This window comes from Puma concolor, chromosome B2, assembly GCF_028749965.1.
Source record: "Puma concolor isolate L17-30 chromosome B2, mPumCon1.1.hap2, whole genome shotgun sequence".
NCBI classification, from domain to species: domain Eukaryota; kingdom Metazoa; phylum Chordata; class Mammalia; order Carnivora; family Felidae; genus Puma; species Puma concolor.
Window position 1 is genome coordinate 81571515 of NC_141671.1, and position 15902 is coordinate 81587416.

The 15902-nt window shown below is 38.9% G+C and overlaps 1 protein-coding gene across 1 annotated transcript in view; it reads right to left on the bottom strand.

Moving 5' to 3' along the window:
• Window positions 1-878: 878 nt before the first annotated feature.
• The window catches only part of RRAGD (Ras related GTP binding D), a 41271-nt gene continuing 26247 nt past the window's right edge, over window positions 879-15902 (bottom strand). Inside the window, exons 6-7 of the mRNA XM_025925676.2 lie at window positions 11246-11394; window positions 879-3707 (exon numbers count right to left, since the gene is read on the bottom strand). Coding sequence (XP_025781461.2) covers window positions 3556-3707; window positions 11246-11394 — 301 coding nt within the window. The 3' untranslated portion in view covers window positions 879-3555. The remainder of the gene's footprint in view (window positions 3708-11245; window positions 11395-15902) is intronic.

Here is a 15902-nt window from a genome sequence, read left to right on the forward strand (position 1 = left end):
GATTTCATCCCTCTACCCTCAGTTGCCTCATCTGTAAGATAGTGATAATAGTACCCCCTCTTGGGTTTATGAAGATAACTTACATAAAAGCACTTATGAAATATTGTGTGCACTCAATCATGTTATCAGTAAGTAATTCTGTTCAAGACAATTTTCTTTCTCCTAAACTCAACATCACCACTGATAAAAAACCATAGAAAAATATTATCTTAGGTCAGGTTTTCCAACCAGAAACAGAATTTCATATATAAGATGTAACATCTAAAGGCTAGTCTTTTCTGGGAACTCTTAGGTATCTGTCAAAGTCATCACAGAGTGGAATCTTACTAAGCAAGGCAGAATCGATAAGGTGGACTGTTTGGAAAAGAATTCCCAGGTAGCTAGGCACTAGGGCCAGAGAAGCAAGAATTAATATCTGAAGTTTACTGAAAAACCAGTTCTACATTCCAAACAGTCATGTTCCCATCAAAAATATGGATAAGGGTGTTCACAATATAAAAATAAAAGTGTAAATCCAATGTAAGTAGAGTAGTTTACCTTCATTTCCATAAAATGGAAATTAATCAGGACAAACATTTTACTAAAGGGACCCAGCAGGGCCAGTGAAGCAATGATACTCCTGTATGGGATAAAACCACACAAGTAGGAAGGACCATACCTACGCTTCACCAAGAGAATATTCTGCTCCCAGAATGATTAGTTATGAATATGCTTGAAATAAAATGAGAGCCTTCCCAAATCATGAGCATGACACATGCTTTTCAATTGGCTGTTAACATTCTTGAAAGCAACGGTTTACCAATAATTACAAATGATGTACGGCTTAAAGTAAAACATAATACGATGCTTGATTACAAATTACAACCAGTCTATAGAAGTTAAATGCATACCATACTTTAATAATCAAGACAGTTTAGCCATTTTTCTGGAGTATGTCTCAAACAGAGTTAGCATATAACCCGTATTTAACAATATTGCTGACTTTTTAGTCATTTTATATTTAAGGGTCCAAAATATATTATGTTCACAAAATAACACTGTGAATGCCAACCAGTTTTTTACTTATTCCTTCAGAAACACTCTACCCTGGTCATACACACTAATTTTTATCACTAAAAATAACCAAAGGTGGTAATTCAGTCTCACCTCTACACAGAAGTTCTAATTGCCCCAGAAACCTGTAGGTCAAGTTCTCAACCCTTGAAAAGGAGCAAAAATGTTCCAGGGCATCACCATAGCCATGTATTTGGGCTTTGTATTTATAGCATTAGATTTGAGACCTAAATATGGTCATACGCATCGCAGTAACCCAAGTTCCATATCAGAAATAAAATGTGAAAGGAATCAAAAAGATTTTGTAATTCCAATAGCACAGACTTCAAAAATTGAACTCTTAGACATAACTCCTACATCTGTCTTTAACTAAGAGGTCATTACCATGCTTACAGGTTTGAGGCAGTAATCTATGGATTAGTGTGTGATTAATCAAAGAGTGCACTTACTACCATGAACTTGGGTCCTATGCCATAGGATTATTTTTGCTTTCTCCAAAAGAACCATTTGCTCCTGAAGTAATAGACTTTTAAGGCACATTTTAACAAAAACCCATCATATACCCAGCTTAAAAATGGAAGCTCCTCCTGGTTACAACAATATATATATATATAGCTAAGTAATGTGTGATTTACCAGATAGGCAAGTGTCTCTACCTTTAGGATAAAGTCACATTAGAAAAGTGATTCTTTATTTGCTTAATCAAAAAGAAACATTGTGTAAAAAATATTAGAGCATTGAATTTGTAAGAATAACCCATATGTACCAAGCCTGTTGGCAAAGATCCAAAGATCCAACAGGATATAGGTCTAGAAATTAAGGAAAAGGCTCCTTTGGAACCCTGGGCTCCTACTGACCCAGGTTTCTGAGCAGGAATCATGAGGAAGGGAGTTGGGCGCCTTAATGATTTTTGGAAATTTCCTTCCAAAATGCAGACCCTTGGGAGGACTCAAATCTTAAACCGCAATCAGTCTTGCATTTGCAGTTAGCAGCCTCAAAGGAATAGGATTTGGGGAGTAAAGGAGAGAGGATGGAAGGAAGCTACAGATGGAAGTGAGATAGTTTCAAGGGCAAGTAACTTTAGAAACTTGGTACATTTTGCTAGGACCAGCTTTGATTTCCTCAGGAGTCTCTGCTTAAAAATAAATAAATAAATAAAATTATTTTCTAATACCCACAAGTAGCTTTAGGGCACTGACCCTGGGGATGGACATAGAATTACCTACTTGGAATGGTCTGGGGTGAGGGGTGATTAGTAAGTCTCTTAACATCCTGATAGTCTAAGGTAAGCATAAGTGGAAGAATTTCATGGAGACCAAGACATAGCTAACTGTAACGCCTCCTCTGGCTGTCCTCTTCCCACTGATCGTTAGGGGTTTGCAGGATGGCTTTTCAGCTATCAGAGTGTGCTGCTAGCAAGCTGAGCTCTAGTTCAGTCCTAAGGTGGGAACAGGCAGAGTCCACAAGGCACACGATCACAGATGAGCAGGAGGCTCAGTGGCGACAAACATGCTCACCAGGATTATGCTCTCCGCTCAAGTTCTGAGACATTCCCTGCGGTCATGATCCTCAACAAACGTTTTAAATGTTGCACAACAGCAGGCCCATTGCTCAGGGCCGAACATACAGAATTGTATATATATTTTTAAATCTGTAGGTACCAATCACCTACAATTGGGAAACCATGTGGCCTCTGATGTTACTTTGACCAATCTCCAGTGATTGGCACCATTTTGGAAATCTGGTCCCGAAGGTTCTAAAGAACAGTAATGCAGCAAAAAGGAACAACCTCTCTGTATAAAATGATTATAGAGATGTGTGTTGAGGTAAAGAGCTCTGTAAAAACTGTTGAGTCGGGAAGTACTGCCCCAGCTATAGAAATTTTTAGGTAAGTTTGGTGCTAACAGTATTCTACAAAACTCCCGTTTATACCAGTGATAAACAGGAGACAGTTCTTATTGCTCCTGGAGCTTGCTGCCCCAATCTGCTCCAGCTCCACTGAAAAATGATTTTTCTCAACAATTGTTAGCAAAGATTCCCAAAGTGATTAAAAAAAAAAGTCATTGCCAGTGCATTGCTTTTTGATTTCTGATTGCCATATAGATCTGAACTACACTACAGTATGCATGTCCTTGACACCAAGTACAGAAAAAAGCTTAGAAAAGTTGTTTTATCAAAGTTCAAAGAAAAAAAAAACATGAAAAAGAGCAAAATATATACAGTTCCTGGCAGTCCTCACACAGGAGTTTCTGACCACAGACCATAAAAGTTTACATTTGTGTAACGAAATTACAGATTTTACTTCATTGTTAAAATACAAGTTTTGGCTTCAAAGTGCTCACTTTATTTAAAAAAGAGAAGATCAAGAGGGTTGCAGGAATTTTTCTTTTCTTACACCGAATACATCATGTGTCCCATATCCTTTTTCCTTTTCCTTTAGTGCAACACAGCTCAGTGGCCTCACTGGAAGGTCTGGCTTAAAAAGATACTCCTGAAACTTCACTACAGCAGCACATTAGGGGTCCCATTGGGGGTGGCTCCTTTTTTCTTCTGTAGTCGATTCTGAACTTTTCGTGATTTCACCATCTTCATTCTCACCTCAAAAACTTCATGGATGGCCTTCCGGAAGCAATGAAAATTATAGTCAATAAGCCCTGGAGAAGAAAACAAAAATATTTAGAAATGTCTCATGGAGCACCTGGGTGGCTCAGCTGGTTAAGCATCTGACTCTTGATTTCAGCTCAGGTCATGATCTCAAGGTCTTGAGTTTAAGCCCAGCATTGGGCTCAGCACTGGGCGTGAAGCCTACTTGAAATAAAAAGAAAAGAAAATTTTTAAAAAGACACTTAGAAACAATCTCCTCTTTTCATGTCTGCTGTGGCCAAGACAAGCAACTAGGGGGAGGCAAAAGAACAGCCGTAACAGAAGGTTCACAGACTTCCTGAGGAGCTCTGCAGCTGGGCTTCAGGAATTGCAGGTAAGATTTTGCAAATGGACATGTTTTCCTAAGGAAAGGTTCCAGAGATGGGGCACCTGGATGGCTCAGTCAGTTGAGCGACTGACTCTTGATTTCAGCTCAGGTCATGATCCTAGGGTCATGAGATCGGGTCCCGAGTCTAGCTCTGTGCTGAGGGTGGAGCCTGCTTGGGATTCTCTATCTCTTTCCCTCTGTTCCTCTCCCTCACTCATGCTCTCTCTCTCTCTCTAAACAAAAAAAGTTTCCAGATGATAGACCACATTTCCACAGTGTCTATGATCCATAACATTTGAAGAACCAACTAAAGTGCACATTTTTCTGACATGTCAGAATTCAAAATTTCTTACAATTAAGACATATCTTCCATGAAATATTTATTACTTTTCCCCAAAGGGGATTATTAAATTGACTCTGAGTGGAGGCAGACCCTGACTTGAAGTATGGCTGAGATCTCAAAGCTTTAGGATCAATGATTCAATCGATCGATATTTACCAAATATCTATTATCTTTAAGCCATAGTCATAAGCCCTGGGGAAAGCAAAGTCCTAAGTTTAGAGTGGTAATAGTCACCTCCGGTCAATTCTAAGCTCACAAGTTCAACAATCAATGACACTCGAGTTTTTTCAATACTAAGTAAATTTTAAATGCAAAAACAGTAAGGGAGAATCTTTTTGTGTTTTCTGAAATTATTGGTACAAGAATAGAATAAAAGATAATCCAAAGTCTTGAGTGCATTCTTCATCATCACTAATGTGTAAAAGTGTTGAGAGCAACATTATGTTTATACCAATTAGGATAAGGCAGTTGGTTCTATTCACTATCTTTAACTGTATTGAAATAACTAGCCCAGTGGTTATTTCCATCCACTCAGGTGATACTTCCAAAGCCCAAACCCAAAATAAAAGAATTGGGATTCCAGCCAAGGAGTGAAATTCTTCCAAACAGTCGTAGTGCGCTGGAGCAAACACCATCTCAGCTCCCAGGAGCTGAAAACCCTCTCAGAGGCGCCCTCTGGTGCTTCTGCAGCGTTAGTGACCACAGTGCAATAAAACCTCCAAGTGATCTCCCTCAAGACAATTACCAGAATAAAGGGATAAGTAATAATAAATAAATAAGTCCAGGGGTGCCTGGCTGGCTCAGTCGGTAGAGCATGCGACTCCTGATCTCGGTTGTGAGTATGAAACCCATGTTGGGTGTAGAGATTACTTAAAAAATCTTAAAAAAGAAAAAAGTAGCTCTTTTCTGCCTGAGGCTTTCTTTAGTACCACAGAACTTCCTCAACCGCACACAGACAGGTACCAGAGATATGGGAATGAATGTTTTAAGGGTACTCCTCAAACAGAGGGGCCTGGGGGAAGGTGGATAAATGTTTCAGTCTTCCATACTCAACTGGGGTGATCTGAATTTGTTCCACACAGATTCTCAGTGATTCTCCTATTGGGAGTGAGCATAAAACTGCTCATTGACACCACTGTAGGGGGCTTTTCTACCTTCCCAACTCATTTCCCCACTTCCTCAGTTTGGTTTTTGGGACCATTTTTCATATAAAGTATGTAATTAAAAGAAAATAGGGGCACCTGGCTCGTTCAATCAGTAGAGTATCCGACTCTCGATCTCAGGGTCATGAATTCAAGCCCCACACTGGGTGTGAAGAATAAAAAAAATAAATTTCATATATAAAAGAAAATAAACAAGGAGCAAATAAATGATTTTATTTAGTGGGAATTTGGATACAAGATGTGAGAACAACCTCAAAATTCTTTGCCTATACAGTAAAACCTTGGCTTGTGAGCATAATTCATTCCACAGGCATGCTTGTAATTCAAAGCACCTGTATATCGAAAGAAATTCAAGAACTACTGCCTCAGTTGTGATCATCTGGGGTTCGGCATCACATACTACTTATATTGCAAGACATAGCTTGTTTATCAAGTTAAAAATTACTAGAAATGTTTGCTCGTCTTGCAGAACACTTGTAGAACGAGTTACTTGCAATCCAAGGTTTTACTGTATATGGAACCAACTTATGGAAGAAAGCTTAGCTAAAAAAAAACTGGCTCAGTGAGAATGCAACTTGCAGAAATATTCTATCGGGGTGCCAGAAATATTCTATTCAGTCGGTTAAGCATCCAACTCTTGATCTTGGCTCAGGTCATTATCTCACAGTTTATGAGATTGAGCCCTGAGTCAGGCTCTGTGCAGACAGGGTGGAGCCTGCTTGGGATTCTCTCTCCCTCTCTCTCTCTGTTCCTCCCCACTTGCACTCTCTCTCAAAATAAATAAATAAACATTTTAAACAAACAAAAAAGAAATATTCTATTGATAGTTCCTGAAAAATCTTATCTTAATTCATCTTTGCAATTTAAAATGTTAACAGTACCTTGCTGCATTTGAAGTTTTAAAAGTAGAAATTCACAAGGCACCTGGGCAGCTTAGTCGGTTGAATGTCAACTCCTGATTTAGGCTTAGGTCATGATCTCAATATCGATTCTGAGCTCAGCATGGATTCTCTCTCTTCCTCCCTCTCTGCCCCTCCCCTGCTCGTGTTCTCTCTTGAAATAAATACATAAACATTAAAAGGAAAAAAAAAGATCCACATGATAAATTCCTGCTTAAATTTACTTCCATAACCATACATGGATGTTAAAATTAATGGGCAAAAGTGTGAGGAGGAACAAAATTTACATAGTTTTAAAGTATTTATTAACTACAAAGGGAAAGACAGGAACTTTCCAGTGGAAAAACCTGGCAGACATTGCCTTAACTAAATCAAGGTCAGCATCACCAGTAATAAGACTTATCAACATCATGAACCACTTGATATGATACACTGAGAAGGACACATTCTTGCCTAAGTGCATAATCTTGTTCCAACTGTGTGGAAACAATAGACAAATCCAATTTGAGGAACATTCTACAAAATAATTGATCGGTACTCTTCAGAAGTGTCAAGGTCATGAAAGATGAAGAACTGTCACAGATTGGAGGAGACTTGGAAGAATAACCAGTAAATCAATTTGGGATCCTAAAACAGAAAAAGGGCATTTTTGGAAAAATGGTGCAATCTGAATAAGGTCTACAGTTTCATTAATAGTATTATACCAATGGTAATTTCCTACTTTTCTTTAAAAAAATTTTTTTAAATGTTTATTTTTGAGAGTGAGAGAGACAGAGAGTGGATGGGGGAGGGGCAGAGAGAGAGAGGGAGACACAGCATCTGAAGCAGGCTCCAGGCTCTGAACTGTCAGCACAGAGCCCGATGCAGGGCTCGAACTCACAAACCATGAGATCATGACCTGAGCTGAAGTTGGATGCCCAAATGACTGAGCCACCCGGGTGCCCCTCCTACTTTTCATACTGTACTATATAGTATGTAAGATGTTAACATTTGGAAAATTGGATGAGGAATATGTGTAAACCATGTACTATTTTTGCAACTTTTCTGTTAAGTCTAAAATCAGTTCAAAATAAACAAGCTCTCCAGGTTGACACTAATGTACCCTAAATTTTAGGACCTGCCGCTAGCCTAGATTGTTTTGGGGCTCTAGTTGTACTATTTGCATTACTTTTCTTTTATTTAGCTTCCAAAATCAACATGAAGTATTAATCACCAAATATAAATTCTGAAAATATCTTTAACCAAGGAAATATATGTATAATGGTTTAAAACACAATACGCACAGAGGCGCCTGGGGACTCAGTTGGTTAAGCACCCAACTCTTGCCTTCAGCTCAGGTCATGATTTCACGGATCATGGGTCCAAGCCCTGTGTCATCAGCTCCCCGCTGACAGTCTGACAGTACAGGGTCTGCTTGAGATTCTCTCTCTCACTCTCTGCCCCTTCCCCTTCTCTCTCTCTCTCTCTCTCTTAAAATAAATAAATTAAACAGAACTGATTCTATGTAGGGACAAGCCCAGGAATCTTAGCTCTGACTTGCCATACACTGGTAGTATAACTTTGAGAGAAAGTCACTCCTAGTTCCTGGATCTGGGTAGAATCATCTATAACTGAGAGAACGAAACAAGGTATGGTCCTGTCCATGTTCAAAATTCCATGAATCTATTATATAACCTGCTCTCACTTTTAGCAAGATGAAAATAAGGAATAAAAGATTAACACTACTTCATTAAAAGTTTTGAAAGCCAAGGACCCAAAAGGCAATTTGGTTGATAACAGTCAGTAAATACAGGAAAAACCTACAACTTCACCAAGAAGCAAGGAAATGTAACTTGAAATGATACTAAGTTTTTAATAATCAAAAAGAGGTTTTTTTAATAGAGAAAGAGCATGAGTAGGGGGAAAGGGCCCGAGAGAGAGAGAGAGAGAGAGAGAGAGAGAGAGAGAGAGAGAGAGAAAGAATCTCAAGCAGGATCCGTGCCAGCGCAGAGCCTGACATGGGACTCAATCCCACGACCCTGGGATCATGACCTAAGCCAAAACCAAGTGTCAGACACTCAACTGACTGAGCCATGCAGGCACCCCAATAATCAAATTTTTTAATGCTAATACCCAATATTAATAGGAATATAGCAAAATGGATACACTTATATTCTCTTAATAGTGTAAGCCCATAAAATCTTTCAGAAGGACATTTTGGCAATATGTATCAGAAGCCACCAAAACACAGGGCGCCTGGGTGGCTCAGTCAGTTAAGTGTCCAACTCTGGCTCAGGTCATGATCTCACGGTTCATGAGTTCAAGCCCCGCGTCAGGCTTTGTGCTGACAGCTCAGGACCTGAAGCCTGTTTGGAGGTCTGTCTCCCTCTCTCTCTGCCCCTTCCCTGCTCACACTCTGTCTCTCCCTCTCTCAAAAATAAATAAAACATTAAAAAAAAAAAAAAAAGTCACCAAAACTTGTCTACCCTACCCTTTGACCTAATTCCATTTGCTGAAGTTTTTCCTGATAGCCAAGATGTACACAAATATTTAGTGCAAAAAAGGTCATCGGAGATTACTTACAACATTAAACTCTAGAAACAATACAAATTTTGAACGATAAAAGAAGCTAACATAATCATTAAAATGATGTGACAAAAAAAAAGATTTAGTGAATTAGAGGTCTGTAATAAATTCAGTAAAGGTTATGAAGTAGTATTTATCATACCATTCCATATAGATAGAGACATAGCTATAGATGAAAATGTCTGAAACGTTATAAAGAAAATGTTGATAGTGATCTCTGAGAAGCTTATCAATAATTATTTCTTTTTTGCTTATTTGTTACTTCTAAGTTTTCTAACTGAATCTATTTTGTAATAAAAAGAGACAATAAGGGGCACCTTGCTGTTTCAGTGGGAAGGGCATGGGAATCTTGATCTCAGGGTCATGAGTTCAAGCCCCACGCTGAGTGTAGAGATTACTTAAACAAATAAATATTTTTTTTTTAATTTTTTTTCAACGTTTTTATTTATTTTTGGGACAGAGAGAGACAGAGCATGAACGGGGGAGGGGCAGAGAGAGAGAGGGAGACACAGAATCGGAAACAGGCTCCAGGTTCTGAGCCATCAGCCCAGAGCCCGACGCGGGGCTCGAACTCACGGACCGCGAGATCGTGACCTGGCTGAAGTCGGACGCTTAACCGACTGCGCCACCCAGGCGCCCCTAAAAAAGAAACAATAGGGGCACCTGGATGGCTCAGTCGGTTAAGTGTCCGACTTTGGCTCAGGTCATGATCTCGCGGTCCGTGAGTTCGAGCCCCGCATCAGGCTCTTCCGTGAGTTCGAGCCCCGCATCAGGCTCTGTGCTGACAGCTCAGAGCTCAGAGCCTAGAGCCTGTTTCAGATTCTGTGTCTCCCTCTCTCTGACCCTCCCTCATTCATTCTCTGTCTCTCTCTGTCTCAAAAATAAATAAACGTTAAAAAAAAAAAGAATAAAAATCTAAATTGTGTTTTTATGCTTAATGAATTAGGAAAATTTTCATGATATAAATGAGTAAAAACAATACGATATAAAACTATATAAACAATATAGCCCCACTTTTGTCAAAAGGAAAGAAGGGATGAGGGAGGGAGGTGGGGAGAAAGAAAATCTCAGAAATTTAACATGGGGATTTAGCTCTAGATGGTGAAATTGAATGGTTTTATTTTGTTCTTTATATTTTCCCAAAGTTTCAAAGTATTTTTATAATGAACATGTGTTGTTTATAAAGAAAAAAAAAGGCATTTTAGTAAATGTTACTATTGGCACTCTGTTGGGAATTTTTTTACCCTAAAAAAATTGGTAAATCATGCCCTAGTTGCTAGCAAAAATCCGTAGTGTGTCAGTAAGCTGGTATTTCCCAGTTTAAACAGTAGTGGGGGGAATAAGTATCTCTGTGAGTTTAGTTGCTTTGGTTTTATTTTATTTTTATTTATTTACTCATTTACATTCACATATAATATGTATTTGTATATATTTACATTATGTCATATTTATCATTTACTCATATATTATTTGTTTTTCTTTTACTTATTGGTGACTCTATTGAGCATATTCATGTCTTCCCTTTTCAGAATCATGATGCCAGCCCTGTGTTTTGAGGACTCTTTAAAGAATGTGCAGAGGCTGGGGTACCTGAGTGGCTTAATTGGTTAAGTGTCCGACTTCGGCTCAGGTCCTGATCTTGTGGTTTACAGGTTCAAGCCCCATGTGAAGCTCTGTGCTGACAGCTCAGAGCCTGGAGCCTGCTTCAGATTCTGTGTCTCCCTCTCTCTCTGCTCCTTCCCTAGCTCTCACTCTGTCTCTCTCTCTTAAAAGTAAATAGACATTTAAAAAAAAAATTTTTTTTTTAATAATGTACAAAGGCTGAACAGAAGTTAAATACTATCTAACTTTAATGTTGTACAAATCCCCTCCTTTACACAGGGATCTCAAGGGGTCACATGGTCCCTAACACCATGCAGTAGAGTGGACCAAGAGGGAGGCCACTGGGGCCCTCCCTGGGAAGGGACTTTACAGTCTGGCAACAAGGCTTCAGCCAGCTTCACTCCCAGAAAAGCAAAAGCTCCTGGGAGGATGGTCTGGTGCCACCTCCTCCTCTGGCAGCTGCGTCACTAGAGGGCAGGCTGGCTCACAGATCCCAAAAGACTGACTGAGCTGGGTAGGAGCCAAGGGGGCCTGGCGACTAAAGCCTGGAAGCTTCCACAGGCATGCTGCTAACGGCCCACATTCAACGAGCAGAAGTAATAGGAGTCCGAAGTGAAATATTTCATTTAAATCACACACACAAAATTACCTTTTCTTTCAAAGCTTTCCTCTCTGACAAAGCAAACAAGAGCCAGGAACTTTGTCACCTCCTTTAAATAAAGAACTGTTGTATTATTCAGCTTTATAATGGCTGTTGATTCCTTGTCATAGGGGGTTACTGCTCCATCTTCTTTGAGGCTGAATAGGGACAGAAACCAGAACATATTTGACTATTGAGAAAAACTACAAACTATAACCCAGCAACAGAGACCAGCTTTAACACACAGAATGATAATCGTAACGAAAAGTTGTTTACAACTACAGTGCCTTACAGCAAAAGTCTCAGAAACACACAATCACAAGAATGTACACGGTGTATGACAGTCCCTTCCTGCTGACACAATGAGTGGCTGTTGGGGAAGGTGGGCAACTCTTCAGCCACCTGAGGTACACAGGTGAGGGATGAAGGTTAGCTCTTCTCGCCTCCATAGCCCACGGGGCTTCTTGTTTTCTTTTGACAGAACAACCAGGCTGTCAAAAGCATGGTCTGATGAAAGACCAAGAAGGGCTGAATGACTGTTCCAAATTACAGAAGCCTAGGGAGACACAACAGCCAAGGACTGGCTTAGAGCCTGAATCAGGGGAAAGAATTGCTATAAAAGACAGATTTGGAACCACTGGTTAAGATTTGAATACGGACAATATATTAGATAATGCATTAATGTGGCCATGCTAAATATGCTTAATTTGATAAACTGTGGTCTTATAAAAGAATGTCTGTTTTTTGGAGAGATAAACACCCAATTATGTAGGATCAAAGAATCATGATGTCTGCAATTCACTTTCAAATGGTTTAGCAAAAACAAATCAACAACTGTATTAGAAAAAGAAAGAGAAAATATGGGAAATTGGTAAAAATTGGTGAATCCCAGTGAAGGGTACGTAGGAGTTCACTGGACTATCTTTGCACATCTTCTGTAGGGTTGAAATTTTTTCAAAATAAAACGTTAAATAAGTATACTGGTCTATTTAAGAAAGTGTGGCCTGCAGACACAGATGACTTGGGTTTGAATCCTAGTCCACTTACTATGGGAACTGGGGCAATGTGAGTAGCTTCTTTGAGCCTCAATTTTCTTATCTGTATCCTAACAGAAATTACCTCAAAGTTTCCCAACGCGATGAAATAACAGATACACAGCACTGAGCACAGTGCTGAAAACATGTAAAATGCACAATGAATGTTAACTATTGTGTTAACTTTTATTACTAGTATCGCCTTGAATGATCAAAACTGGACCCTCTGAAGACACTAATGTAATCAGAGTTATGATTTCTTTCCTCAGAGGCAAAAGAGCACTTCCCTGCACCTTTTCTGCAACTGTGTGTGTATGCATGCATGTATGTATTTTTGCTTCCCAAATTAATGAATAATTTACCAGAAATGATTAACTAGAATTGTGCTAGACCTTATTAATTCAACATAATAACTCAGCTGGTGCTAAACCAATCCCTTTGCATTATAAGAGCCAGCTTTTACTATGTGACAGGCACCATTCTTAGCTTTTACCAGGAATTATCTATTGTCTGGCCTAAGAATCCTCTAAGCCAGGTATTGAGAGGAAATAGGATAATTTGGTCAAAGCTGACGATGGGGGTGGAGCCAGGACTCAAACTAATGTAATTTCAGAGTTAATGCTTTTAATCTCATAAATATCACAAGGAAGTAGCATGCCAAACCAGATTAAATGAGAAGCATGAATTGTAGAGTATTTCAAAGGAAATGCAAGCTTTTAGTTTTGAGAGTATTTTAAACCGGCACATATATGCATGGCTACTTAAAAGTAAATTGTGGAAGGTAGTTTTTTTTAAAAAAAGGATTCAACTCACTGTAATCTACCAAAACGTGAAAGAAAAATCTTTAAGAAGTGTTGGACCTCTGATGTTCAAAACGCTTTATCAGAATTCTTAACTTCCTTTGTACCATTTTTAGCTGCTGTGTTTCTATACTGTATTTCCCTTACTAATAAGGAATGTTCTGAGAACAATAAACTGACACACTGGACTTTTTTCACCCAGTGAAGAAAACTGCATTTAAAACTTCCAAGTAAATATAATAGTAAACAGACACCAGGCGCTGTTTGCCAACAGCACTTAGTAACACAAGAAAATTCTTAGGTGATAATGTTAAATGAACAAAGCAGGATATATATATAATAACATATACAAAGTGACTACATCATCCTAAAAATTACACAGAGAAATAAGAATAAAATCTATGAAAATGTTAATAGTGACTGTCTCTAGATGATGAGGTTATTTTAATTTTATTTTAATTTTATTCCTTATGCTTTACATATTTTCTACAATGAGCATGGATTACATTCATAATCAGAAAAAAAAAAACATTAAACAAATTGGAAAAACAAAAAAGATCCAAAAAATAACAAGTAAAAATTGGTGAAGCATTACAACTGCAACATCTATCTATTTTCTTTTTTTTTTTTTTTTTTAACGTTTATTTATTTTTGAGACAGAGAGAGACAGAGCATGAACGGGGGAGGGTCAGAGAGAGGGAGACACAGAATCTGAAACAGGCTCCAGGCTCTGAGCTGTCAGCACAGAGCCCGATGCGGGGCTCGAACTCACAAACCGCGAGATCACGACCTGAGCCGAAGTCGGCCGCTTAACCGACTGAGCCACCCAGGCGCCCCAACAGCTATCTATTTTCTACCACTCAAGTTTCTAGCCACAAAGCAATGAAAACACAGGACGATGTAACATATTGTAAAGTGTGCATGCCTGTGTGCGTGTGTGTGGGTGTGTGTGTGCGTGCGTGTATATTTGGTGAACAGAAGCTCAGCAGATTCCTGAGCAGACTAAGTGAGGCACCAGGTCACCTGCCTCTGGCCCTGCTGGTCTCCAAGGAGCAGCTGGGAACTGGCAGTCCGCTTCCTTGGCTGCTGCCAGTTAACCGGGCTGGCTCCTTGTGGCTCCAACAAGCACCAAGGAAACTCCAGAGCCCACGCCCGATTTGTGACCCAGGTTCTCAGTAACACTGCACTCCACCTCAGAAAAACAATCTGACTCCTCCCGATTCTGCCTGCCTCGTGTTTGTTTTAGCTGGGTGAAAGGAACTCTGATTAACATCATTTACATGAACAGCTTACCACTTACACCCAATTACCATATGGCACAATAATGATTATGCATATCATTAAATATGTGCCAGATTAATTGTGTTTATTGTATTTGATTACCACAGCAATCTAGACTGTAATCAGGGTATATTCAGTTTCCATGACTATTTCAAGGTCATCCACTTGTAGCTGAAAAACAATAGAATGCTGTAGAGCAGTAATCTTGGGCAACAAGGTCTATTTCTGAAGCCAGATGGCAGTGTTTAATAATAATACTAAAAAGGCAATAAACTTGGGAAATAAGGTCTGTTTCTAAAGCCAGATGGCAATGTATTATAATAATAACAATAACAACAATAATAATAATAATGGAAGCTACCTTTATCCAGGGTCTACCAGGTAAAGCCTAATGATACTTCATCCTCACTACAGTCTTGTAAGTATCACTTTCCCTATTTCAGAATGGAAGGGACCGTGCATGCATGTGTGTATAACAGAGAGAATGTGAACTGAGGGGGCAAAGGATTTTCAGATAGTGGAAAAGAAAAATGGGAAGACTGAGACCCTCACAAAGGCTGAAGGAGGCTGTGTGAGGCAGGTGACAAATGGTGAGTAAAAAGGAAGATGAACACGAGCTTTACCTCATCAATGATTGGATAAGCATGTAAGATCCAATATAAATCAACGGCAACAACTTGATATCTTAAGACAGACAAACTAATTCATATCCATTCACTGTATATAACACCCATTCAGGAAATATAAAGTCATGTAGAAATGTTTCTATGTCTGGTACCACAATCAGTTTTCCCCACTCCTGGTTTACTTTATATTATTCTAAATGTACAGCAAGTTCTGTTTTCTAAGAATCTAAGACCATAATAATAAACAGGTAATATTGTTTGCTTGGTTTTATAATTCTCTGCTGCTCATAAAAGAAGACAAAGTGTGTTACAGAGAATCCAGAAGTTATTTCCTATAATGAAGAACGTAATAGAAGTGTTGTTAATAAGAGATACGTATTCAGAGTTCTAGGATCTTAGTCTCTCCCAAGTGTATATGACATTATGATATGATGACAGATCAGTAGAAGAACCAGGAATCAGTTAGACTTAAGTTCAAATTCTAGTCCTATCTTTTATTGACAGTGTGAGCAGGGGTTAGAAACTTAACCACTCTGAACCTCAGTTTCCCCATCTGTGAAATGGGGATAGTAATTCCCATTTCCCTATTCCCATGGAATAGCAGGGAATTAATGATATAACGTAATATGTTTATTAGCAGAATACCAGGCATTTACTCAATAATTTTTTTTATTATTGCATGCTAAATGGTATATTTATAGATCTCAGTTATTTAAAACAAAAGTATTAAAATCAAATAAGTAAATGCAAATGTTACAAAGGTTGTGAAAGGTTTCTTTTTCTAATCTTAAGTATGGCTTGATCATAGCCTTTAGGAATATTTTTCCTACCCAGGGGCACCTGGGTGGCTCAGGCAGTTAAGCATCCAACTTCAGCTCAGGTCATAATCTCACAAGTTCATGAGTTCCAGCCCTGCATTGGGCTC